Source organism: Oncorhynchus masou, chromosome 31 (genome assembly GCF_036934945.1).
Source record: "Oncorhynchus masou masou isolate Uvic2021 chromosome 31, UVic_Omas_1.1, whole genome shotgun sequence".
NCBI lineage: Eukaryota > Metazoa > Chordata > Actinopteri > Salmoniformes > Salmonidae > Oncorhynchus > Oncorhynchus masou.
The window spans coordinates 88,302,517-88,330,483 of NC_088242.1; the positions used below are offsets into that span (position 1 = coordinate 88,302,517).

The window sequence follows — 27,967 nt, forward strand, 5'->3', positions numbered from 1 at the left end:
GAGTAGGGAGGGATAGAGGGAGAGCAGGGTGGGAGGGATAGAGGGAGAGTAGGCAGGGAGGGTGGGAGGGATAGAGGGAGAGCAGGGTGGGAGGGATAGAGGGAGAGTAGGCAGGGTGGGAGAGTAGGGAGGGAGAGAGGGACAGAGGGAGAGCAGGGTGGGAGGGATAGAGGGAGAGTAGGGAGGGAGAGAGGGATAGAGGGAGAGCAGGGTGGGAGGGATAGAGGGAGAGTAGGCAGGGAGGGAGAGCAGGGTGGGAGGGATAGAGGGAGAGTGGTCAGGGAGGGAGAGTAGGGAGGGAGAGAGGGAGAGCAGGGTAGGAGGGATAGAGGGAGAGTAGGCAGGGAGGGAGAGTAGGGAGGGAGAGAGAGTAGGGAGGGAGAGAGGGAGGCCTGTCTGTGTTTTTGCTTGACACAAAGAACAATAAACACGTTCCACATGGTGAGTGGTGGGCTCCAGATGCAGGCTGGGCCAGAGGACTAACACGTGGAAATGGCTTCCAGACAGGCCTCAGTGAGAGCACAAAGGGCCATTCTCCCCCCCCAGCCTAGCACCCGCTCCTGTCCTGTCTCTCTCCCTCTCACCCACCATCACCACAACCCTCCAACTCATTCAATTATAAACACAGAGACACGTCAGTTACATGACTCTGAAACTCATGAAACTCTCCAGCCAAATCGCTAATGCTAACGTGCTTATATTGGGCTCGCACCAGAAAACGAGTGAGAATACTGGTGACAAATGTTACAGCCCTAGCTAGATCCTGGATTGGATGTTGCTGTGGGCAGGAAGGCCTAGACCGGGGCTCCAATGTAATCAGATGAAGTGGTGATGAAAAATGGGTTTGAAGTGTTTAAAAGGGTTGTGTCAAGCTATTAAGTCCATTTGTTTGTATTAAGTCAACTTGCCCAGGTCATCGGTTAATTGCAGAGTAAATTCCCCTGTTTGCTTTGGCTGTGTGTGAAAAATGGAGGGGCGGACGGCGGAGGTAAAAAAAACATTTAAGTAACGTAATTTTCACGTCCTGGCAACCACCAGAAAACATATACCAACTTCTGCCAAAATATTCACAATGTAAACCAACCTGGTTCGGCTTTTTGCTGTTGATCCTGGAATTCCAGGACAAATGCCACAAACAAATGAACAATAGCATACGTCATGCTTCCAGAGTCTATACACAGATTGGTGCAGGCATTAAAGACGCATTAAAGGGCTGTAAGGTGAGGAATCTGGGGTACTGTAGACACAAACTAAAGAGAAATGATCTACCCCTTGGGGCCCCCATCCACACACACACACACACCACCACCACCACCACCATCCTGTGATTTATTCGGCCTGGCCGGTGGTTTGTCTTGTAAAGTGTGTTCTGCAGACAAGCAGCTGGAGTTCTCTGTCGGAAGGGTGGAGCAGGTGGCATGGAGAGCACATGCCTGGTGGTGGGTTGAACTGGTCCACAAGGGAGGGAGAGAGAGAAAGGGAAAGGAATGCTAGGAGGGGAAAGGTCTGTTTTCTATTGTATCCTGTCTCTTTCTCTCTCCACTCACATCATCTCATTAGTCCAGGTGGCCAGGAAGTTCTGATATGTTTGGTCACATGCTCTCTTCTATGGGTGATGGTGCTGCAAGCTTTAAGGTATTGGTCACAATGTTGTCCTAACGTATTCTTACTTTAAAAGTAGTAGTTTACTGTATCGACATTTTGAAATTCACTATTGCCATTTTTAATGTCTGATTTGTAAATCCCCTTTAAACAACATAATCGTTGTTAGACATTGAAAGTATAGAGCTTCAATTTACAGTGGTAGTTTTTTTCATATCCATTTTATTGATCTATCCCTTTTAGCTTTAAGAGACGTTGTAGAATTCCTGGTAGTACAGAAGAGAGCATATCCTAGCTCCTTTTCACCCCCTGAAGCCTTAAGAAGTCAGAATAGCGTTGTAAATGACCCAGGCTGTCCCATCAGATGTGCTTGTTTGGTTCTGACGTCTCCCCTTTGCAGATGGCTTCTTCCTGCATGCATGGCTTCAAAAGCAGACAGCCTTACGAACAAACATGTATCCCATGAAGTCATAAAGAGGGGCCGAGTTAAAGCACACTGCCAGGGCCTAGCCGAGCTTGACAAGACATTAGATCAGAGAAAAAGTGGTCTTCAAAAAAACTTCCAAGAAACCCAGGCCGGCATTTAAAGTTCAGCCCTCCTAAATCGCCCAGGTATAAACACTTTATAATGCACTTATAAACATTGGGCCTGATTAATTAAGCTCCCGCGGGGGTTTGTTGGTGGTCAGACCGACTGTGAAGACTGAAACTCTCTGGGAGCTTTCAAAGTCCAGGAACTCACCCCAGCTTTTTTTCGTAGTTTGAAAGCTAAATTGATCAATCACCACCATGTGTTTCTGGTCTCAGAGGAATGGGACGGGTGGTTTAAAAAATGGCCGCCATGCATGGGGCTTGCTTGTCCACGTTGTATTGAGGGCAGTGAGAATGTTGTGACAACATGTTTGGTGTGTGGAAGGGAAACAGAAAGGGAAAGGGAGATACCTAGTTAGTTGTACAACTGAATGCCTTCAACTGAAATGTGTCTTCCGCATTTAACCCAGTTAACTATGAATCAGAGAGGTGTGGGGGGCTGCCTTAATCTACATCCACGTCTTGAAGAGGCTGGGCCAGGCGCTAGTGCGTGTTTATAGGCTGTCATAGCAAATCATCAGAGAAGCATCCAGCTTTCCATGCACTTGTGTTTCAGATGGTATGTTTGTGTTTCAGATGGTATGTTTGTGTTTCAGATGGTATGTTTGCAGCTCAGATGGTATGTTTGTGTTTCAGATGGTATGTTTGTGTTTCAGATGGTATGTTTGTGTTTCAGATGGTATGTTTGTGTTTCAGATGGTATGTTTACGTCTCAGATGGTATGTTTGTGTTTCAGATGGTATGTTTGTGTTTCAGATGGTATGTTTGTGTTTCAGATGGTATGTTTACGTCTCAGATGGTATGTTTGCAGCTCAGATGGTATGTGTGCCTCTCAGATGGTATGTTTGTGTTTCAGATGGTATGTTTGTGTTTCAGATGGTATGTTTGTGTTTCAGATGGTATGTTTGTGTTTCAGATGGTATGTTTACGTCTCAGATGGTATGTTTGCAGCTCAGATGGTATGTTTACGTCTCAGATGGTATGTTTGCATCTCAGATGGTATGTTTACGTCTCAGATGGTATGTTTGCATCTCAGATGGTATGTGTGCATCTCAGATGGTATGTGTGCATCTCAGATGGTATGTGTGCATCTCAGATGGTATGTGTGCATCTCAGATGGTATGTGTGCATCTCAGATGGTATGTGTGCATCTCAGATGGTATGTGTGCATCTCAGATGGTATGTGTGCATCTCAGATGGTATGTGTGCGTACAACCTGTAGAAATGTGTTAGTCAGGTATATCGCATGAGTCAGTAGCTTTGTTCCAGGGTGTCAGTGTGCTACGTGCATACCAGTCGGCTCACTAGCTATGATCCAGGGAATTATTTTAACCACTGTTACGTATGCAGCCACCGAGTACACATTAGCTAGCTAGTACACACAGGGCCGTAACTACAGTACATATGAGATCACCGAGTCCGCACCTCTGTAATGTTTTTCAATTTTAAAAAACGAACTGTTGATAAATAGTAGAATACACCAGATGCAATTTCAAAACTCAGTTTTCCTTTTGTTACATTAAGGGCACACACTGACAGTCACTCAATTAGCCCATGTCAGTTAAAACATTTCAGACTGGTAATTGAGTCTTGCCAGCTATCTAAACACACACACACACATACATACACACACACACACAACTTTACACGACACACACCCATGGCTGCTGTTTTATTGATATTCGGATCTGATATTGTTCCTCTCCTCCCACCTTATTGCTTAACGAGGTAATTTCCTGACTCCACTGGCCCTTATTGACTGGCAATCTGCCACCACTGGCCATTAATGACTGGCAATCTGCCACCACTGGCCCTTAATGATGGCAATCTGTCCCCACTGGCCATTAATGACTGGCAATCTGCCCCCACTGGCCATTAATGACTGGCAATCTGCCCCCACTGGCCATTAATGACTGGCAATCTGCCCCCACTGGCCCTTAATGATGGCAATCTGTCCCCACTGGCCATTAATGACTGGCAATCTGCCCCCACTGGCCATTAATGACTGGCAATCTGCCCCCACTGGCCATTAATGACTGGCAATCTGCCCCCACTGGCCCTTAATGATGGCAATCTGCCCCCACTGGCCATTAATGACTGGCAATCTGCCCCCACTGGCCCTTAATGATGGCAATCTGTCCCCACTAGCCATTAATGACTGGCAATCTGCCCCCACTGGCCATTAATGACTGGCAATCTGCCCCCACTGACCGGCAATCTGTCTCCACTGGCCATTAATGACTGGCAATCTGCCCCCACTGGCCATTAATGACTGGCAATCTGCCCCCACCGGCCATTAATGACTGGCAATCTGCCCCCACTGGCCATTAATGACTGGCAATCTGCCCCCACTGGCCACTAATGACTGGCAATCTGCCCCCACTGGCCACTACTGACTGGCAATCTGCCCCCACTGGCCCTTAATGACTGGCAATCTGCCCCCACTGGCCCTTAATGACTGGCAATCTGCCCCCACTGGCCACTAATGACTGGCAATCTGCCCCCACTGGCCACTAATGACTGGCAATCTGCCCCCACTGGCCCTTAATGACTGGCAATCTGCCCCCACTGGCCACTAATGACTGGCAATCTGCCCCCACTGGCCCTTAATGACTGGCAATCTGCCCCCACCGGCCATTAATGACTGGCAATCTGCCCCCACTGGCCATTAATGACTGGCAATCTGCCCCCACCGGCCATTAATGACTGGCAATATTTTTTTATTTTTTTTTACCTTTATTTTACTAGGCAAGTCAGTTAAGAACAAATTCTTATTTTCAATGATGGCCTAGGAACAGTGTGTTAACTGCCTGTTCAGGGGCAGAGCAAGGAACTGAAACGTTAGCATTCTTACATAGCACATATTGCACTTTTTCTTTCTTCTATAACACATTTTTTGCATTATTTAAACTAAATTGAACATGTTTCTTTATTTACTTGAGGCTAAATTGATTTGATTAATGTATTATATTAAGTTAAAATAAGTGTTCATTCAGTATTTTAATTGTCATTATTACAAATAAATAAATAAAAATCAGCCGATTAATTGGTATCGACTTTTTTGGTCCTCCAACAATCGGTATCGGCGTTGAAAAATCATAATCGGTCAACCTCTAATACAAAGTTACCGAATGGCCACTAATGACTGGCAATCTGCCCCCACTGGCCCTTAATGACTGGCAATCTGCCTCCGCTGGCCATTAATGATGACAATCTGCCCCCACTGGCCACTAATGACTGGCAATCTGCCCCCACTGGCCATTAATGACTGGCAATCTGCCCCCACTGGCCATTAATAACGGACAATCTGCCTCTGCTGGCCCTTAATGACTGGCAATCTGTCCCCACTGGCAATTAATGACTGGCAATCTGCCCCCACTGGCCACTAATGACTAGCAATCTGCCCCCACTGGCCCTTAGTGACTGGCATTCTGCTTCCACTGGCCTTTAATGACTGGCAATCTGCCTCCACTGGCCATTAATGACTGGCAATCTGCCTCCACTGGCTATTAATGACTGGAAATCTGCCTCCACTGGCCATTAATGATGGCAGTCTGCCTCCACTGGCCATTAATGACTGGAAATCTGCCCCCACTGGCCACTAATAACGGACAATCTGCCTCTGCTGGCCCTTAGTGACTGGCAATCTGCCTCCACTGGCCATTAATGATGACAATCTGTCTCCACTGGCCTTTAATGACTGGTAATCTGCCCCCACTGGCCATTGATGATGACAATCTGTCTCCACTGGCCCTTAATGACTGGCAATCTTAAATGTAATGTAATGTGGCAATCTGCCTCCACTGGCCATTAATGACTGGCAATCTGCCCCCACTGGCCATTAATACCTGGCAATCTGCCCCCACCGGCCATTAATACCTGGCAATCTGCCCCCACCGGCCATTCATACCTGGCAATCTGCCCCCACTGGCTATTAATGACTGGAAATCTGCCTCCACTGGCCATTGATGATGACAATCTGTCTCCACTGGCCCTTAATGACTGGCAATCTTAAATGTAATGTAATGTGGCAATCTGCCTCCACTGGCCTTTAATGACTGGCAATCTGCCTCCACTGGCCATTAATGACTGGCAATCTGCCTCCACTGGCTATTAATGACTGGAAATCTGCCTCCACTGGCCATTAATGATGGCAGTCTGCCTCCACTGGCCATTAATGACTGGAAATCTGCCCCCACTGGCCACTAATAACGGACAATCTGCCTCTGCTGGCCCTTAGTGACTGCCCCATGGCCACTCAATGACTAGGCAATCTGCCTCCACTGGCCATTAATGATGACAATCTGTCTCCACTGGCCTTTAATGACTGGTAATCTGCCCCCACTGGCCATTGATGATGACAATCTGTCTCCACTGGCCCTTAATGACTGGCAATCTTAAATGTAATGTAATGATGGCAATCTGCCTCCACTGGCCATTAATGACTGGCAATCTGCCCCCACTGGCCATTAATACCGGACAATCTGCCTCTGCTGGCCATTAATGACCTGGCAATCTGCCTCCACTGGCCATTCATACCTGGCAATCTGCCTCCACTGGCTATTAATGACTGGAAATCTGCCTCCACTGGCCATTGATGATGACAATCTGTCTCCACTGGCCCTTAATGACTGGCAATCTTAAATGTAATGTAATGTGGCAATCTGCCTCCACTGGCCATTAATGACTGGCAATCTGCCCCCACTGGCCATTAATACCTGGCAATCTGCCCCCACCGGCCATTAATACCTGGCAATCTGCCCCCACCGGCCATTCATACCTGGCAATCTGCCCCCACTGGCTATTAATGACTGGAAATCTGCCTCCACTGGCCATTAATGATGACAATCTGTCTCCACTGGCCCTTAATGACTGGTAATCTGCCCCCACTGGCCATTAATGATGACAATCTGTCTCCACTGGCCCTTAATGACTGGCAATCTGCCCCCACCGGCCATTAATACCTGGCAATCTGCCCCCACTGGCAATTAATGACTGGCAATCTGCCCCCACCGGCCATTCATACCTGGCAATCTGCCCCCACTGGCCATTAATGAATGGCAATCTGCCTCCACTGGCCATTAATGACTGGCAATCTGCCCCCACCGGCCATTAATACCTGGCAATCTGCCTCCACTGGCCATTAATGACTGGCAATCTGCCCCCACCGGCCATTAATACCTGGCAATCTGCCTCCACTGGCCATTAATGACTGGCAATCTGCCCCCACTGGCCCTTAATGACTGGCAATCTACCCCCACTGGCCATTAATGACTGGCAATCTGCCTCCACTGGCCCTTAATGACTGGCAATCTACCCCCACTGGCCATTAATACCTGGCAATCTGCAGAGAGGGAAAGGAGGGAGTTTGCAAGCACTATTTGAATCCTGAACGTGGGTTGGGGGGGAATGTAGCAGAGGGAGGGGGGTAGTAGGCGGGGGACTGGAGAAGATCCTCACACAGCAGCTGGCAGGGAGGGGGAGGGGAAGGGAGGGGGACTGGAGAAGATCTTCACACAGCAGCTGGCAGGGAGGGGGAGGGGGAGGGGGGGGACTTGAGAAGATCCTCACACAGCAGCTGGCAGGGAGGGGGAGGGGGAGGGGGGACTGCAGAAGATCCTCACACAGCAGCTGGATAGGCCCCTCTTACACTAATTCCAACCCCCTCAGATTAGCTGTCATCTGATGCTAGGCCTGCCTGCAACTCCATTCTCCCCCTCCATAACCCGTACCCCCATCTTACCCCCCTGGTGGTCCCCTTTGCCCCCTCACTTTTCCACGCTCTGAGCCCACGAGCTGCAACTGATCTGGCGATACGTTCACCAACATGGCTGGTGTTTGTGCACGGGTTTATCACTACAAGACTCAAAATGGCGTTGTCACTTCTCCCCATCAAAGCCCTTTGAAGGATTATGGGCCTCATGGCACGACTGATAAGGACTTTTGAGATGGAGAAGTGGCGCACCGTCCAATGGGGACTCTTTGGGGGTGACTTATTCACGGGTCAGTCTGTGAATTTGGGGTCAGTGTGTAAAAACTTTTCACATATTGGCTTCAGAGTTTATGTGGTTAATTACGAAACACAGTACACAGTACACAGTACAAATACAGTACACACACCAAGACCAGATTTCACATGTATGAAAACAGTTCTGATGTGTAAACCATGGTTGTATATGGTTGGGCCGTACATAGATGTTTATACCGTTTCTCTACCGGGGTATATACGAAGTAGAGGTCGACCGATTAATCGAAATGGCCGATTAATTAGGGCCAATTTCAAGTTTTCATAACAATTGGAAATCTGTGTTTTTGGGCGCCGATTTGCCGATTTTGTTTTTTTTATTTTTTATACCTTTATTTATTAACTAGATAAGTCAGTTAAGGACACATTCTTATTTTCAATGACGCCTAGGAACGGTGGGTTAACTGCCTTGTTCAGGGGCAGAACGACAGATTTTCACCTTGTCAGCTCGAGGGATCCATTCTTGCAACCTTACAGTTAACTAGTCCAACGCAATAACGACCTGCCTCTCACTCGTTGTACTCCACAAGGCCTGTTACGCGAATGCAGTAAGCCAAGGTAAGCTGCTAGCTAGCATTAAACTTATCTTTAAAAAAAGAATCAATCATAATCACTAGTTAACTACACATGGTGACTGATGATATTACTAGATATTATCTAGCATGTGCTGCATTGCATATAATCTGACTGAGCATCCAAGCATATAAGTATCTAAGTATCTGACTGAGTGGCGGTAGGCAGAAGCAGGTGCGTAAACATTCATTCAAACAGCACTTCCGTGCGTTTTGCCAGCAGCTCTTTGTTGAGCGTCAAGCATTGCGCTGTTTATGACTTCAAGCCTATCAACTCCCGAGATGAGGCTGGTATAACCAAAGTGAAATGGCTAGCTAGTTAGCGCTCGCTAATAGCGTTTCAAACGTCACTCGCTCTGAGCCTTGGAGTGGTTGTTTCCCTTGCGCTGCATAGGTAACGCTGCTTCGATGGTGGCTGTGGGTCGTTGTGTTGCTGGTTCGAGCCCAGGGAGGAGCGAGGAGAGGGACGGAAGCTATACTGTTACACTACCAATACTAAAGTGCCTATAAGAACATCCAATAGTCAAAGGTTAATGAAATACAAATGGTATAGAGGGAAATAGTCCTATAATTCCTATAATAACTACAACCTTAAACTTCTTACCTGGGAATATTGAAGACTCATGTTAAAAGGAACCACCAGCTTTCATATGTTCTCATGTTCTGAGCAAGGAACTGAAATGTTAGCATTCTTACATAGCACATATTGCACTTTTTCTTTCTTCTATAACACTTTTTTGCATTATTTAAACTAAATTGAACATGTTTCTTTATTTACTTGAGGCTAAATTGATTTTATTAATGTATTATATTAAGTTAAAATAAGTATTCATTCAGTATTTTAATTGTCATTATTACAAATAAATAAATAAAAATCAGCCGATTTAATTGGTATCGGCTTTTTTGGTCCTCCAACAATCGGTATCGGCGTTGAAAAATCATAATCGGTCGACCTCTAATACGAAGTTACCGAATGTGCACACAAGGGGCACTAAAAACGACAACTTTTTCCCCAAAATGAGTTATTTACAAATTTAAAAAGTAGGCAAACAGGGATGTTGATCTTGACACATAACTAGTAAGGGAACAAACCAAATGCAGATCTGAGCCCTGAGCGGGATATCATTTATTTGACACATCTTAGATTTCTTACAGTTATACTTAACCTATAGTTATAAGCAGTGGCGTAGCACGTGCCCCCCGATGCCCCCAAACGACTTGTTACTTCCGCAATACTATTAGGAAAATCCACATGTAGTGTGATTGAGCCAGACAGAGGACTAGGGCCTGTAAAAAGTGGAGATGGAGCCACGCAATCGTCTTCTAAGCTATGATTTGTGTGCTTGCGTTTCACTTGGCCCCGCGCGATGGAGCGAATAGCCATGGGGGCAAGGGCAGTATAGCTCCCTGTAAACATGCACCATCGTGCAGGTGCTCAATTTGTATCGAAATAGCCATGGGCGACAGTCATTTGGCCATAGCTGGGCGAGAGCCAGGGCCTTGTGAAAGAGCTTAATGAAGGGGTTCACTCTGTGAACCCCTGCCTCCAGGCCGTTGTCCTCCTTCTGCACCAATTCACCACCTCTTCCTCATCCTCCTCACCCAGCTCCTTTGTCCATAGAATATTAGCACCATGTTATGCTGTCTTTATACCTTTCTGTATTAGTATTTATCAGATGGACGATAGGTGCTGTTGATAGGTAGTGTTTTGGGCCCAAGTCTGTCGTTGAGAGTGCTTTAGGTGGAATGCATAGTCATTTAGTTGGGTCACTCAGGGGGAGCAACATTGGCCACTTTAACGATGTTTCATCTGGAGCTCTGTTAGAGTACCTGCCTATATTACATGTTTATAAAACAGTTGATGTTAATATTTAGCCTCTGTCTCATCTGCAGGTTTCTCCATGGGGAGTACACCGTGGAGGTGGCCATCAACGACTACCTGGACATCTACTGCCCCCACTACGAGGACCCGCTCCCCCTGGAGCGCATGGAGCGTTACATCCTCTTCATGGTCAACTACGACGGCTACACCACCTGCGACCACCGCATGAAGGGCTTCAAGCGCTGGGAGTGCAACCGGCCACAGAGCCCCAACGGACCGCTCAAGTTCTCCGAGAAGTTCCAGCTCTTCACTCCCTTCTCACTAGGGTTTGAGTTCCGGCCGGGTCACGAGTACTACTACATCTGTAAGTAGAACATTTGATTTACCCCCACACTGGTTATGTTCCCAAGTCAGGTAGAGAAAAGAATATGCGAAGAAGAAATGACTTACCACACCAAACAGAAGCATCTGCAACCCTTCAAGAATATTCACCGCTGTCAACCCATCGCTCTTTAGTTAATGAAGTTCAGGGAATGTCAGACGGATCTACTTGTCTCCTGGTCATTTGAAGGTTGATTTGATCTCATTTGGTGGGAAGCAGGGGAGGAAGGGGAGGAAGCCAAAATAGCGGTAGGGGTTTAATTAATAGGCTTTGCTTTGTGGTTTCATTTGGCTCTCATGCATGGCTCCCTGCTAGTGCCAGAGCTAGGAACCAACCAGAAACAGTCTGTTCACACCACAGTGTGAGAGCCAGAGAGGTAGAGCACAGCCTGTATACACAGACAAGTGGCGGATGATTATTCTGCGTCAAACCCAACTTTACCTTCTATTTACTAGAAAAGAACGATTGTTACCAGGTACTTCTTTGAAGTAATTCAATATAACTACAAACCAGTTGATATCAAATGGTTTGATATCTAATTAGTTGAATTTAAACAAAATATAGTTACGTGGCAAAAGCAATGTAATTAAGCTGTTACAGGGAAAATCATAGAGCGTGAAATAAAGCCATGAGGCGTAATCAAACAGACTGTTACCAATCACAACATACCAGAGGGGAGCCCGGACATATCGTTTATCTCCAGATTCCGGTTGACTTGTCCATCCACGTGTTTTGTGCCTGACCTGCCATCCTTTTGTGTGGCGCCCCGGCGCATCCCATTTTCTTACACCCCTTGATTAAAATTCAAATTTGTCAAATGGCAGCAAGCTATTAGCTGGGTGCTTAGCTTCACAGGGCGTGATCGGTGCAAAACCAGTTACCGGCAACCTCATGCAGAACACTTCAAATTATGCTGATTGGTCAAATCATATTTAGCCAAGGGAACTTGATGGGGGTAATTGTGTCCTTCTGGCTCCGGACTGCGGGTTATACACGGCCAGACAGACGTGACACCTTGCCTATCAGATGCATCAAACCCACACACGCCCACTTTGACTTCAAGGTCGCGGTATGCACGCCACTTCCCATTTTCCTGCTTCGGCGTTTTTCCCCTTCCGTGGTCACATGTCCCAGGTGCAGTGTGTTCATGTGCAAGACAGGCCCTGTGAAAGGGGGTTTGCTACTAGCGTTAGCACAGTGATGGGTCCCATAGACTTCCAGTCATTGAGCCCCCTACCTCTCTAACCTCCTCTACCCCCTACCTCTCTAACCTCCTCTACCCCCTACCTCTCTAACCTCCTCTACCGCCTACCTCTCTAACCTCCTCTACCCCCTCCCTCTCTAACCTCCTCTACCCCCTACCTCTCTAACCTCCTCTACACCCTACCTCTCTAACCTCCTCTACCCCCTCCCTCTCTAACCTCCTCTACCCCCTACCTCTCTAACCTCCTCTACCCACTACCTCTCTAACCTTCTCTACCCCCTACCTCTCTAACCTCCTCTACCCCCTACCTCTCTAACATCCTCTCCCCCCCCCTACCTCTCTAACCTCCTCTACCCCCTGCCCCCTCTCTAACCTTACCCCCTATCCCCCCTACCCCTCTACCCCCCCCCTATCCCTCTACCCCCTACCCTCTAACCCCCTCTCCCCCATCCCTCTACCTATCCCCCATCCCTCTACCCCCTACCCCCTACCCCTTTCCCCCATCCCTCTACCCCCTACCCCTGCCCCTCTCCCCCATCCCTCTACCCCTACCCCTTTCCCCCATCCCTCTACCCCCTACCCCCCCCTACCCCCATCCCTCTACCCCTACACCCCATCCCTCTCCCCCATCCCTCTACCCCCTACCCCCATCCCTCCCTACCCCCCTATACCCCTACACCTCTATCCCATAACCCCCTATCCCCCTACCCCCCAACCCCTTCTCCACAAAGTAAAACCCCTCTAACAAGAGAAAGTAAAACCCCCATCCCTAAAACAGTGTTATTTTATGGATAACAAGAGACAAAGTAAAACCCATACCCCCCAGTGTTATTTTATGGATAACCCCTACCCCTCTATCCCATAATACCGAGAGACCCCTATCCCCCTAGCCCCCAACCCCTTCTCCACCCCCTCTGGATAACAAGAGAGTAAAACAGTGTTATTTTATGGATACAGTGTTATTTTATGGATACCGAGAGGCAGATTAAAACAGTGTTATTTTATGGATAACAAGAGAAAGTAAAACAGTGTTATTTTATGGATAACAAGAGACAAAGTAAAACAGTGTTATTTTGGATAACAAGAGAAAGTAAAAAGTGTTATTTTAAGGTTATTTTATGGATAACAAGAGACAAAGTAAAACAGTGTTATTTTATAACAAGAGAAAGTAAAACAGTGTTATTTTATGGATACCGAGAGAAAGTAAAACAGTGTTATTTTATGGATAACAAGAGACAAAGTAAAAAGAGAAAGTAAAACAGTGTTATTTTATGGATAACAGTGTTATTTTATGGATAACAAGAGAGAGTAAAACAAGTAAAAAGTTATTTTATGGATAACAAAGTAAAACAGTGTTATTTTATTGATAACAAGAGTAAAAAGTATAACAAGAGAAAGTAAAACAGTGTTATTTTATGGATAACAAGAGACAAAGTAAAACAGAACAGTGTTATTTTATGGATAACAAAGAGACAAAGTAAAACAGTGTTATTTTATGGATAACAAGAGACAAAGTAAAAAGTAATAACAGTGTTATTTTATGGATACCAGAGAGACAGAGTAAAACAGTGTTATTTTATGGATAACAAGAGAAAGTAAAACAGTGTTATTTTATGGATAACAAGAGACAAAGTAAAACAGTGTTATTTTATGGATAACAAGAGAAAGTAAAACAGTGTTATTTTATGGATAACAAGTAAAACAGTGTTATTTTATGGATAACAAGAGAAAGTAAAACAGTGTTATTTTATGGATAACAAGAGACAAAGTAAAACAGTGTTATTTTATGGATAACAAGAGAAAGTAAAACAGTGTTATTTTATGGATAACAAGAGACAGAGTAAAACAGTGTTATTTTATGGATAGACAAGTGTTATTTTATGGATAACAAAGTAAAACAGTGTTATTTTATTGAGACAAAGTAAAACAAGAGACAGAGTAAAACAGTGTTATTTTATGGATAACAAGAGAAAGTAAAACAGTGTTATTTTATGGATACAAGAGACGTAAAACAGTGTTATTTTAGATAACAAGAGAAAGTAAAACAGTGTTATTTTATGGATAACATAACAAGAGAAAGTAAAACAGATAACAAGAGACAAAGTGTTATTTTATGGATAACAAGAGAAAGTAAAACAGTGTTATTTTATGGATAACAAGAGACAAAGTAAAACAGTGAGTAAAACAGTGTTATTTTATGGATAACAGAGAAAAAAGAGTAAAACAGTGTTATTTTATGGATAACAAGAGAGAAAGTAAAACAGTGTTATTTTTTATGGATAACAAGAGAAAGTAAAACAGTGTTATTTTATGGATACCGAGAGACAGAGTAAAACAGTGTTATTTTATGGATGGAAATAAAACAGTGTTATTTTATGGATAAGAGAAAGTAAAACAGTGTTATTTTATGGATGTTATTTTATGGATAACAAGAGACAAAGTAAAACAGTGTTATTTTTATGGATAAAACAAGAGTAAAACAGTGTTATTTTATGGATAAAAGAAAGTGTTATTTTATGGATAACAAGAGTAAAACAGTGTTATTTTATGGATAACAAAAAGTAAAACAGTGTTATTTTATGGATAACAAGAGACAAAGTAAAACAGTGTTATTTTATGGATAAAAGAGTGTTATTTTATGGAAAACAGTAAAACAGTGTTATTTTATGGAAAACAAGAGAAAGTAAAACAGTGTTATTTTATGGATAACAAGAGACAGAGTAAAACAGTGTTATTTTATGGATAACAAGAGAAAGTAAAAAGTTATTTTATGGACAAAGTAAAACAGTGTTATTTTATGGATAACAAGAGACAAAGTAAAACGGTGTTATTTTATGGATAACAAGAGACAAAGTAAAACAGTGTTATTTTATGGATACCGAGAGACAAAGTAAAACATAATTTGCCACAGTGAAATGACAAAAGTACAAAATAGTTTTCCAAGGTTAAAATGCAGCACTACGTCCAAATCAGTGGAGGCTGCTGAGGGGAGGACGGCTCATAACAATCACTGGAACGGAGCGAAAGGAATGGAAACAAGAGAAAGTAAAACGTTTGATGTATTTGTTACCATTCCAGAGTAAAACAGTGTTATTTTAATTCTGCTCCAGCCATTATCAGTGTTATTTTATGGCCCGTCAGTGTTATTTTATGGATAACTCGCCAATTAAGGTGCCACCAACCTTCTGTGGCCCAAAGTCTCTCTCTGGCTCTCTCGCTGGTTCAAATCTAATCATATCACAACTGGTGTAGAAAGTAAAACAGTGTTATTTTTTCAGTGAAATGTAAAACTTCCCAGTGTTATTTTATGGATAACGAGCCATCCCAAAGTAAAACGATGTAAAACAGTTTAAAAATATTTTTAAATAATAATAAAAATAGTAACAAGGTATAAAATACACAATAATGGAGGTATATACAGGGAGTATCAGTACCAGATCAATGTGCAGAGGTATGAGTCACTTGAGGTAGATATGTACATGAAGGCAGGGTAAAGTGACTAGGCATCAGAATAGATAATAATAAGGTATTTGAGGTAGATATGTAGATGAAGGCAGGGTAATGTGACTAGGCATCAGGATAGATAATAATAATGTATTTGAGGTAGATGTGTACATGAAGGCAGGGTAAAGTGACTAGGCATCAGGATAGATAATAATAAGTTATTTGAAGTAGATATGTACATGAAGGCAGGGTAAAGTGACTAAGCATCAGGATAGATAATAATAAGCTATTTGAGGTAGATATGTACATGAAGGCAGGGTAAATGACAGGATAGGATAGATAATAATAAGGTATTTGAGGTAGATATGTACATGAAGGCAGGGTAAAGTGACTAGGCATCAGGATAGATAATAATAAGGTATTTGAGGTAGATATGTACATGAAGGCAGGGTAAAGTGACTAGGCATCAGGATAGATAATAATAAGGTATTTGAGGTAGATATGTACATGAAGGCAGGGTAAAGTGACTAGGCATCAGGATAGATAATAATAAGTATTTGAGGTAGATATGTACATGAAGGCAGGGTAAAGTGACTAAGCATCAGGATAGATAATAATAAGTTATTTGAAGTAGATGTGTACATGAAGGCAGGGTAAAGTGACTAGGCATCAGGATAGATAATAACAAGGTATTTGAGGTAGATATGTACATGAAGGCAGGGTAAAGTGACTAGGCATCAGGATAGATAATAATAATGTATTTGAGGTAGATGTGTACATGAAGGCAGGGTAAAGTGACTAAGCATCAGGATAGAGAGTAATAAGGTATTTGAGGTAGATATGTACATGAAGGCAGGGTAAAGTGACTAGGCATCAGGATAGATAATAATAATGTATTTGAGGTAGATGTGTACATGAAGGCAGGGTAAAGTGACTAGGCATCAGGATAGATAATAATAAGGTATTTGAGGTAGATATGTACATGAAGGCAGGGTAAAGTGACTAGGCATCAGGATAGATAATAATAATGTATTTGAGGTAGATGTGTACATGAAGGCAGAGTAAAGTGACTAGGCATCAGGATAGATAATAATAAGGTATTTGAGGTAGATATGTACATGAAGGCAGGGTAAAGTGACTAGGCATCGGGATAGATAATAATAAGAGTAAAATAAAGAACAGAGTAGCAGCAGCAAATGATGAGTGTTAAAGAGTGTGTCAGTTTGCGTGTGTTTTGTCTGTGTGTGCGTATAGTGTATGTAAATGTGTATAGGATCCGTGCAAGATAGAGTCAGTGCAGATAGTTCGGGTACCATTAATTGACTATTTAGCAGTCGGGCTATTCTTTCTTTGGCTATTCCCGATGCTGTGGTGTTTTGGTTCTTTCCAGTGATGCTATTAGCATATCAGTGGTTGCACTGAGTTGCTTGTTGTTTTTCCTTACTGAGCCATATGGTGGGTGAGTAAACTGAGGAACTTGGACCGTGAAGTAGTGGAGTTTTGTTCCTAGCACTCCCAGTCCCAGTCCCAGTTACAGTGATTAGTGAGCAAAACTAACGTCTCAGGACACGCAGCACCTGGCCATCACGGTGTTCCAACTGTTAGAGGGACAGGGTTACACAAGAAGACAAGGGTCAAAAACTCCTCAGGTGTTACAAAATACCAAGTTGGTTACCGTTGTTTTCACACAGAATTGCATCCTGCCCCTCAACGGGTTGCTTATAAAATGGTGTGAATTAATTTTGCGGGGAGACTGAAAGAAGACTGAAAGAGGACTGAAAGAGGACTGAAAGAGGACTGAAAGAAGATTGAAAGAAGACTGAAAGAGGATTGAAAGAAGACTGAAAGAAGATTGAAAGAGGATTGAAAGAGGACTGAAAGAGGACTGAAAGAGGACTGAAAGAGGATTGAAAGAGGACTGAAAGAGGATTGAAAGAGGACTGAAAGAGGACTGAAAGAGGACTGAAAGAGGACTGAAAGAGGATTGAAAGAGGACTGAAAGAAGACTGAAAGAGGACTGAAAGAGGACTGAAAGAGGACTGAAAGAAGACTGAAAGAGGATTGAAAGAGGACTGAAAGAGGACTGAAAGAGGACTGAAAGAGGATTGAAAGAGGACTGAAAGAGGACTGAAAGAGGACTGAAAGAGGACTGATGGATCACCTCAGTGAAATCTGGATCCAATGAGTGTAGGGGACATGTCAGTTATAGCCCTCTAATGGAACGTACTTACTGTTCTTCCCAGGCAGTATAATTTGAGCTATTTTCTCAGAGATTTGACAAATAAACTGTTGCTGAATGTGTTTGAATGTGTTATTCATTAACAAACACATCCCTCTCTCTCACTCTCTCTCTCTCTCTTTCTCTCTCTCTCTCTCTCTCGTTCCAGCGTCTCCACACCCTAACCTTGTCGGTAAACCCTGCTTGAAGTTGAAAGTCTATGTCAAGCCCACAAGTGAGTATTTTCTTCTCTATCCAGTCTTTAGGGAATGTCGTTGTGAAATTGCTTACACTCCATTTTAGTTTCACTGGCCTTTGTTCAGAACAAAAACATCTTTCTCTTTCTAACTTTGCCATTCATTCTGCCTTGTGAAGAATGGGTGTAGTCAGCAAACGAGACAGCAACACGTTCCATGATGTTGTAGAGCTTTTCATCACACCCATTGTGCATTATATTGCTGTATAGAAATCAATATATATTAATGTCTACAAATAGATAGAAATGTGTTAACTGATCAGATAGATAGAAATGTGTTAACTGATCAGATAGATGATAGAGGGTAGAGGCAAGGCAGGTTTTGGTGCGACACTCTCCAAGCAGTTGGAGAGCCCTCAACCGTGAAATGTGTGAACCTTCCCAGCATAGTTCCACATCTCTCATTCTGAACCCATATTAACCCAGGGATGGTAGACAAACAGCAGGACCACCTGTGGGTCAGAGCCTAACCTGCAAAGCCCTCTGCTTGGTGATTGATGATGTTAAACCTTCATTCCATCTCTGTCTTTGCTCAGAGCACCATCATCCAGACCCCTATTTAAGACTGCTTAGGATCCCTGCCCTCTTGAGTCAAACCACTAGGACTCTGTAATGAAACACACACACACACACACACACACACACACACACACACACACACACACACACACACACACACACACACACACACACACACACACACACACACACACACACACACACACACACACACACACACACACACACACACACACACACTGCAGTCAGAGGTAGATGCTACTGCTTTCACAGTCTGGTAGAAATAATTAATCTGACGTGGGCCAGATAGCGATCCAAACTTTGACCTCCAACTAGTCATCGTTCACCAAAGCCCGATGCTGTGGTGTCCCACACAGATCTGTTGACCTCCAACTAGTCATCGTTCACCAAAGCCCGATGCTGTGGTGTCCCACACAGATCTGTTGACCTCCAACTAGTCATCGTTCACCAAAGCCCGATGCTGTGGTGTCCCACACAGATCTGTTGACCTCCAACTAGTCATCGTTCACCAAAGCCCGATGCTGTGGTGTCCCACACAGATCTGTTGACCTCCAGTCACTCACCAAAGCCCATGCTGTGGTGTCCCACCAATCTGTTGACCTCCGATGTCATCGTTCACCAAAGCCCGATGCTGTGGTGTCCCACACAGATCTGTTGACCTCCAACTAGTCATCGTTCACCAAAGCCCGATGCTGTGGTGTCCCACACAGATCTGTTGACCTCCAACTAGTCATCGTTCACCAAAGCCCGATGCTGTGGTGTCCCCACAGATCTGTTGACCTCCAACGATGCAACTAGTCATCGTTCACCAAAGCCCGATGCTGTGGTGTCCCACACAGATCTGTTGACCTCCAACTAGTCATCGTTCACCAAAGCCCGATGCTGTGGTGTCCCACACAGATCTGTTGACCTCCAACTAGTCATCGTTCATCAAAGCCGGATGCTGTGGTGTCCCACACAGATCTGTTGACCTCCAACTAGTCATCGTTCACCAAAGCCCGATGCTCCCACAGAGATCTGTTGACCTCCAACTAGTCATCGTTCACCAAAGCCCGATGCTCCCACAGAGATCTGTTGACCTCCAACTAGTCATCCTTCACCAAAGCCCGATGCTCCCACAGTGATCTGTTGACCTCCAACTAGTCATCGTTCACCAAAGCCCGATGCTCCCACAGAGATCTGTTGACCTCCAACTAGTCATCGTTCACCAAAGCCTGATGCTCCCACAGAGATCTCTTGACCTCCAACTAGTCATCGTTCACCAAAGCCCGATGCTCCCACAGTGATCTGTTGACCTCCAACTAGTCATCGTTCACCAAAGCCCGATGCTCCCACAGAACTCTGTTGACCTTCAACTAGTCATCGTTCACCAAAGCCCGATGCTCCCACAGAGATCTGTTGCAGAAGCAGGCAGCAGAGCAGGTACTGGCCATAAACTAGGGCTGGGACAATACCAGTATCATGATACTCCTTAGTATTGTGGCAAGCAAACAAAACACGAAGCAAATGTAACTTATTTGGGAAAACAGTCCTAATGTTGGCAACAAACATCATTATGTTGTCGTTCAGTCACGTGTATTTATTTTCCAAGCTATAGAACACAACACTTTACATACTGCCAGTTTTTAAAGGACCAAAGAGTCTGACCTGCTTCGTGTTTTCATTTTTGCCATGGAAAAATATCCTGGTATTGTCCCAGCCCAACCATAAACATGAGGTCTAAAGTTGGTGTAACCTCAGACCAGCGTTGGTGCGAGGTGACATTCTCCACGGCTCTTTAAAGGATCATTTTTCCTGTAGTAAATCTCCTGAGGACAAGGTATACACGTCCAATGTGCTTCCAAAACCTTACAGGTCACTATGAAGTAGTTAGGATGTACCCACAAGGTACGGCCCAATCTGGCCCTCATACCATCATGGCCACCTAAGCATCCCCCTCCCAACCCCCCTCCTCTCTCCTCTAACTATTCCCCAGGTCGTTGCTGTAAATGAGAATGTGTCCTCAGTCAATTTACCTGGTTATATTAGGCGTTACATGTATTGTATTTTTTTATACGGTATATTTTGTGCTCTTGTACTGCAGGCCTATGCAATTCCATGTGCATTGTTGTAGGGTTTGAATGGAGAGGCTACATTTCAGCTATTTGTTTATCGAGTTGCTTTTAAAGGCAGCTCGATGAAGGCAGACAGCCCCCCCCCCCCCCTCCCAGAAAGAAATTCCGTCTGCAGTTGTATGTTCCTTCTCTGACTCACAGAAGGCATTCATTCATTTTAAGCTGTTTGTACAAAGCCTTTGGAGAAAAGGAAAGGTATTAAACTCACACTACTGTGTCAATATTTGGAACAGTGTCATTTCCTGGAGATTTTCACTTGGAGTTTATTAACCTGACTGGTCGTGTCGTTCCGTTATCTCTGTATAATTGCGAATAAACATGTTAGAGATTATCAATTTCCCAAAGCAGTTAAAGAACAATGACATGGTCATTAAAAATCACAGTCTGTCTATTATGGAACGTCTCCATTGTCCTTTTCTTTTGTTGCCATGGCATTTTAGCATGATGGCATTTTAGCATGATGGCATTTTAGCATGATGGCATTTTAGCATGATGGCATTTTAGCATGATGGCATTTTTGTCTCTGTTGTTTTTGCTGCTCCTTATGTGTTATAATGTAATATACGGTATGTAAACATGGTAATAAATATGAATCCTATAGGGAATCCTATGCTATAGGCACATTTCAATTACCTTAGCATCTATAATAAATAGTACACTGTTGAAAGGATAGTCCAGTGTATGACTAATGATTGATTGTTATATTGACATCATTAGGAGCTCTGGCTCTTTAATGTGCACCGCACTCTCTGAATATCTGGAGGAGAAACACATTTATTGGATTCCGGGATTAAGTCGGGATTTAAAAAAAAAAAAAAAAGATGTATTTTACCTTTATTTAACTAGGCAAGTCAGGTTAAGAACACATTCTTATTTTCAATGACGGCCTCGGAACAATGGGTTAACAAGGCAGTTCAGGGGAAAAACGACAGATGTTTACCTTGTCAGCTCAGGGTTTCGATCTAGCAACTTTTCGGTTGTTAGTCCAATGTTCTAACCACTAGGCTCTTGCCGCCCCAATTCATGGGTAGATTTCGGTGTGGGTTTGCTTGGAAGTTGGCCGGACGGATCCTGTGTGGGTTGGAGATTGTGAAATATATATGCATATGTGTGTGTATATTTACAATGGCAGTATGGTGGAGAATGTGGGGACCTTTCTGTTAAAGACCTTTATCATACAAAACAACCAGGCCTAGCCTCAATCCAGCCTCTGCCCAAACCCTTAGAATTCCTTTCCCTAAGTCTGCTATGTGACTGTTTATTGTCAACTGCTCTGGGAGGGTCCAATCCTAATCTTTTTTGGGACACCGGGGTTAACCTTGGTTTTTTCCCAGAACCCCCCCTTTTTTAATGTATTTTGGCGGAATGGAAACGGCCAACTCTTTCATATTTAGTCAGGTATTCCAGAATCAGAACGCTGTTCCTCATGGCAGCTGTAAGGAAAGGGAGTTGAGGTGTTTTAACATTAAATATGCCGAGTACCTTTTAACACACAGTCAGCCTCACACCTCAACTCTCCTGGAGTCAGCCCCGCCCACTGTTCGATTGTCTGTCTCTCTATTGGTGTGACTCGTGTCTTCAAGACTAGTCTCCCAGTGCAGACCTGTCAACAACATGTAGCGCTTATCACTCTGCCCGTGTCAACGTTGGAGATGACAGTGAAAGTGGGAGGTGTAAACATCACACGTGTATGTATGACTATTGTCAGAATATATCTGGGTCACGGGGAAGAAAAGAACCAAAAGGCGTCAATGTAGGCTTTGCCAGTGTTTGCTTTTGACAAAGCCCAGATTTAGCCAGATTGAAACTGCACAAGGATTTGACTGTATTAGATTGTTAGATTGCAACCTGTTTGAAGCATAACCTCTCTCTCTCTCTGTCTGTTTGTCTCTCTCTTTCTCTCTACCTCTCTCTCTCTCCCTCTCTCTGTCTGTCTGTCCCTCTCTTTCTCTCTACCTCTCTGTCTCTCTCTCTGTCTGTCTGTCCCTCTCTTTCTCTCTACCTCTCTGTCTCTGTCCCTCTCTACCTCTCTGTCTCTGTCTCTCTCTACCTCTCTGTCTCTGTCCCTCTCTACCTCTCTGTCTCTGTCTCTCTCTACCTCTGTCTCTGTCTCTGTCTCTCTCTGTCTCTCTCTCTCTCTCTCTCTCTCTCTCTCTCTCTCTCTCTCTCTCTCTCTCTCAGATGACTCAGTGTATGAGTCCCCAGAGCCCTTCCTGACAGACGACAGCACCGGTGGCTGCTGCGTGGCCGCCCCCTGCCTCTCCCTCATGCTGGCCATGCTGCTCACGCTTCTCCTGTCCTCATCATAACATCTTGGGCCCGCTGGCCTTACCCCCCTTGAAACACCCGACTTCCCATCAAATCTTCCGCCTCTTCCCCCTGCAAGGAGACATGCCTCTTCCACACACCCTCTCCCCACGCCTGTCCTCTCCTCCTCCCATATCAGTCTACTCTCCTCCACCCTCCACCCTCAACCCCTCGACATGCACCATCTGGACACTGTAAACTCATACTGCCCCTTCCTCAGAACCCTCCAACTCCTCAGCATAACCCTTGCTTCATGACCTCTGGCTTCTGACCCTCAGCTTATAGCTCAAGTCCAGGTGGCGATAAAGTGGAGTAGTCCTGGGGACCAGGAAGGAGTCACTTAAAGACAAGAAGGAGTCCCTTAAAGGCAGGAAAGAGTTCCTTAAATCTTTACAAAAACAGCCTCCCAGCTGCAGAGGAGCGCTGGGATGTGCAAGAAATGAATGGGGTTTTGAACCGAACTGAGCACAAACTCCCCTCGTACGTGTCTGGATGGTCGACAGTGACTGTTGACGTCGACAGTGACGTCTTCTCCACTTAAGAACCCTCTCATGTGCATCTTCATCTTCGGACTGTTTGCATTTCTCTTTGAGTCTTTGTGCTTTGATTATGCTCAGTAATGTCCCACTTGTACATGTTCATTCTGTTACAGTGTATTATACAGTAGTATATTACTTTGTCACGTTAGATCATAGGTGAACCTTCTCTCTCTCTCTCTCTCTCTCTTCTTGTGTCTCTGACCAGTCTCTCTCTCTCTCTTCTTGTGTGTCTATGACCAGTCTCTCTCTCCCTCTCTCTCTGTGTCTCTGATCAGTCTCTCTCTCTCTCTCTCTCTCTCTCTCTCTCTCTCTCTCTCTCTCCTCTCTCTCTCTCTCTCTCTCTCCCTCTTCTTGTGTGTCTCTGACCAGTCTCTCTTCCTCTTCTTGTGTGTTTCTGACCAGTCTCTCTCTCTCTTTTCTTGTGTGTCTCTGACCAGTCTCTCTCTCTCTCTTCTTGTGTCTCTGATCAGTCTCTCTCTCTCTCTCTCCCTCTCTCTCTCTCTCTCTCTCTCCCTCCCTCTTCTTGTGTGTCTCTGACCAGTCTCTCTCTCTCTTTCTTGTGTGTCTCTGACCAGTCTCTCTCTCTCTCTCTCTCTCTCTCTCTCTTCTTGTGTGTCTCTGACCAGTCTCTCTCTCTCTCTCTCTCTCTCTCTCTCTCTTCTTGTGTGTCTCTGACCAGTCTCTCTCTCTCTCTCTCTCTCTCTCTCTCTCTCTCTCTCTCTTCTTGTGTCTCTGATCAGTCTCTCTCTCTCTCTCTCTCTCTCTTCTTGTGTGTCTCTGACCAGTCTCTCTCTCTCTCTTCTTGTGTGTCTCTGACCAGTCTCTCTCTCTCTCTCTTCTTGTGTGTCTCTGACCAGTCTCTCTCTCTCTCTTCTTGTGTGTCTCTGACCAGTCTCTCTCTCTCTTATTGTGTGTCTCTGACTAGTCTCTCTCTCTCTCTCTCTCTCTCTCTCTCGCTCTCTTCTTGTGTGTGTCTCTCTCTCTCCTCTTGTGTGTCTCTGACCAGTCTCTCTTTCTCTCTCTTCTTGTGTGTCTCTGACCAGTTTCTAACATCTTTGTAATTTCTAGCAGTAGCGTCCCAGAGTAGATGAGGACCTTTTCTGTAAATCTGCCAAAGACACTTGTTTAACTTTTATACCGGGAGAACAGGGGGGTGGGACGGCGCTGTCGTGGCTCTCCAACAAGGTCGTAAGCAGCCATAGACCTCTGTGTAGACCCTCTGAAACATGCTATGGGGGTCCCATCACACACAGGGCAGTGTAGATTTTTTTAAAAGAGGATCTTTTTGTCATACAAAAAAAAATGTTATGTAAAAACAAACAAATGAACCTTTTCAAAAATTGCCTTTTTCCACTGGTGCTGAATTCAATATGAGTCTCTCCATCTCATGCTGCGGTGCTTTATCCCTCTTCTCTCTCTCTCTCTCTACTCCCCCTCATCTCTCTACCCCTCCTCTCTCTCTCTCTCTACTCCCTCTCATCTCTCTACCCCTCCTCTCTCTCTACTCCCCCTCATCTCTTTACCCCTCCTCTCTCTCTCTCTCTACTCCCCCTCATCTCTTTACCCCTCCTCTCTCTTTCTCTCTCTACTCCCCCTCATCTCTTTACCCCTCCTCTCTCTTTCTCTCTCTACTCCCCCTCATCTCTTTACCCCTCCTCTCTCTCTCTCTACTCCCCCTCATCTCTTTACCCCTCCTCTCTCTTTCTCTCTCTACTCATCTTCTCTCTCTCTCTACTCCCCCTCATCTCTTTACCCCTCCTCTCTCTTTCTCTCTCTACCCATCTTCTCTCTCTCTCTACTCCCCTTCATCTCTTTACCCCTCCTCTCTCTCTACTCCCCCTCATCTCTTTAACCCTCCTCTCTCTCTCTCTCTCTCTACTCCCCCTCATCTCTTTACACCTCCTCTCTCTTTCTCTCTCTACTCATCTTCTCTCTCTCTCTACTCCCCCGCATCTCTTTACCCCTCCTCTCTCTTTCTCTCTCTACCCATAGTCTCTCTCTCTACTCCCCCTCATCTCTTTACCCCTCCTCTCTCTTTCTCTCTCTACCCATCTTCTCTCTCTCTTTACCCCCCCCCCTCTCTCTCTCTCTCTCTCTCTACTCCCCCTCATCTCTTTACCCCTCCTCTCTCTCTCTCTCTACTCCCCCTCATATCTTTACCCCTCCTCTCTCTTTCTCTCTCTACTCCCCCTCATCTCTTTACCCCTCCTCTCTCTTTCTCTCTCTACCCATCTTCTCTCTCTCTTTACCCCTCCTCTCTCTCTCTCTCTCTACTCCCCCTCATCTCTTTACCCCTCCTCTCTCTCTCATTCTACTCCCCCTCATCTCTTTACCCCTCCTCTCTCTTTCTCTCTCTACCCATCTTCTCTCTCTCTCTACCCCTCTTCTCTCTCTCCTTCTCTCTCTCTACCCTCTCGCTCTCTACCTCTCTCTCTCTATCCCTCTCGTTCTCTACCCCTCTTCTCTCACTCTCTCTCTACCCCTCTCTCTCTCTACCCCTTTTCTCTCTCTCTTTCTCTCTCTCTAACCCTCTCTCTCTCTACCTCTCTCTCTCTACCCCCCTCTCTACCCCTCGTCTCTCTCTTTCTCTCTCTCTACCCCTCTCTCTACCCCTCTCTCTCTACCCCTCATCTCTTTCTCTACCCCTCCCTCCTCTCTCTCTCTCTCTCTCTCTCTTTCTCTACCCTCATCTCTCTCCCTCTCTTTCTCTCATTCTCTCTAACCCCTTCTATCTCACTCTCTCATGCGCTCTACCCTCTCTCTCTGTCTCATTCTCTGCCCCCTCTCTCTCTCTGTCTCTCATGCTCTGAATGTGAGGTTTTTGCTGTATGACACATGCCCATTGCTATGTCAGGTCCTCTTGTCTGAGTCCCAGTACTAAGGCTGTTGACCGCTGGGTCATTGTGGAGACTGAGGGTCTGTCATCACGAGGGGAATGGACAATGTGAGATCCCCATGTATTGTGCAACACTAAGGGAGCCAGACCTCCATGTACACATAAAGGGGATAGAAAGGGAGCCAGACCTCCATGTACACATAAAGGGGATGGAAAGGGAGCCAGACCTCCATGTATACTTAAAGGGGATGGAAAGGGAGCCAGTCCTCCATGTACACTTAAAGGGGACTGAAAGGGAGCCAGACCTCCATGTACACTTAAAGCTGACGGAAAGGGAGCCAGACCTCCATGTACACTTAAAGGGGATGGAAAGGGAGCCAGACCTCCATGTACACTTAAAGGGGATGGAAAGGGAGCCAGACCTCCATGTGCACTTAAAGGGGACGGAAAGGGAGCCAGACCTCCATGTACAGTTAAAGGGGATGGAAAGGGAGCCAGACCTCCATGTACACTTAAAGGGGATGGAAAGGGAGCCAGACCTCCATGTACACTTAAAGGGGATGGAAAGGGAGCCAGACCTCCATGTAAACTTAAAGGGGATGAAAAGGGAGCCAGACCTCAATGTACACTTAAAGGGGATGTAAAGGGAGCCAGACCTCCATGTACACTTAAAGGTGACGGAAAGGGAGCCAGACCTCCATGTACACTTAAAGGGGATGGAAAGGGAGCCAGAGCTCCATGTACACTTAAAGGGGATGGAAAGGGAGCCAGACCTCCATGTACACTTAAAGGGGATGGAAAGGGAGCCAGACCTCCATGTACACTTAAAGGTGACGGAAAGGGAGCCAAACAAACTCCAGCGGAAGTTTGGAATCTCATATGCACTTCCGCTTTACAAAATTGACTTTCGTTTCACTAAAAAAGACTGGGGGACTGAAGTGTATGAGAGTAATGTTGTGGCTTTGTGATAGAACACTCCTCTCCCCAGTCATGACCGACCATTTACAGAGAGCTGGCCGAGAACATCCGAATGAACGCAGAAATAAACTACATTTCAGAGAAAAGTGAGCTAAATACAACTTTTATATTTTACTTTATTCCATGTTATTTCTTACTTTACTCTTCAAAGAGGCAGCAGAAGTTATTCATATGTGAAATGAAATGATATTGTAGACCCTTGAAATATTAGAGCGACGAGGGTACCAGTCTCTGCAGCCAAACAGAGAATCAGCCATTTGCTATTGTTGTTGTTGTTTTCCTGCTTGTATCACAATGCATTATGGTACTTGTAGTCCTGTAATGCTTTTTTTAAAGGTGAAGAACATGGTGTGGTTATCAGATCAATTTATTTTTAGTTGGTTTTAATGTGGATAAAACATGTTTGGATTTCATATGAAATGTTCTTGTTTTGGCAAAGGAAAGCTATGGGGAAAAATGGAAAAAACACAAATAAAGCTTTTTGTCTATAGCGGATATAGCTCTGGTTTACAGTGTGACATTTCTATACTGTAGGCT

The 27,967-nt window shown here is 44.9% G+C and overlaps 1 protein-coding gene across 1 annotated transcript in view; it reads left to right on the top strand.

Moving 5' to 3' along the window:
- The window catches only part of LOC135524709 (ephrin-A2-like), a 233,415-nt gene extending 205,490 nt beyond the window's left edge, over window positions 1–27,925 (top strand). The window contains exons 2-4 of the mRNA XM_064952476.1: window positions 10,684–10,976; window positions 18,030–18,095; window positions 22,952–27,925. Of these exons, the coding sequence (XP_064808548.1) occupies window positions 10,684–10,976; window positions 18,030–18,095; window positions 22,952–23,079 (487 nt within the window). The 3' untranslated portion in view covers window positions 23,080–27,925. The remainder of the gene's footprint in view (window positions 1–10,683; window positions 10,977–18,029; window positions 18,096–22,951) is intronic.
- Window positions 27,926–27,967: the final 42 nt, after the last annotated feature.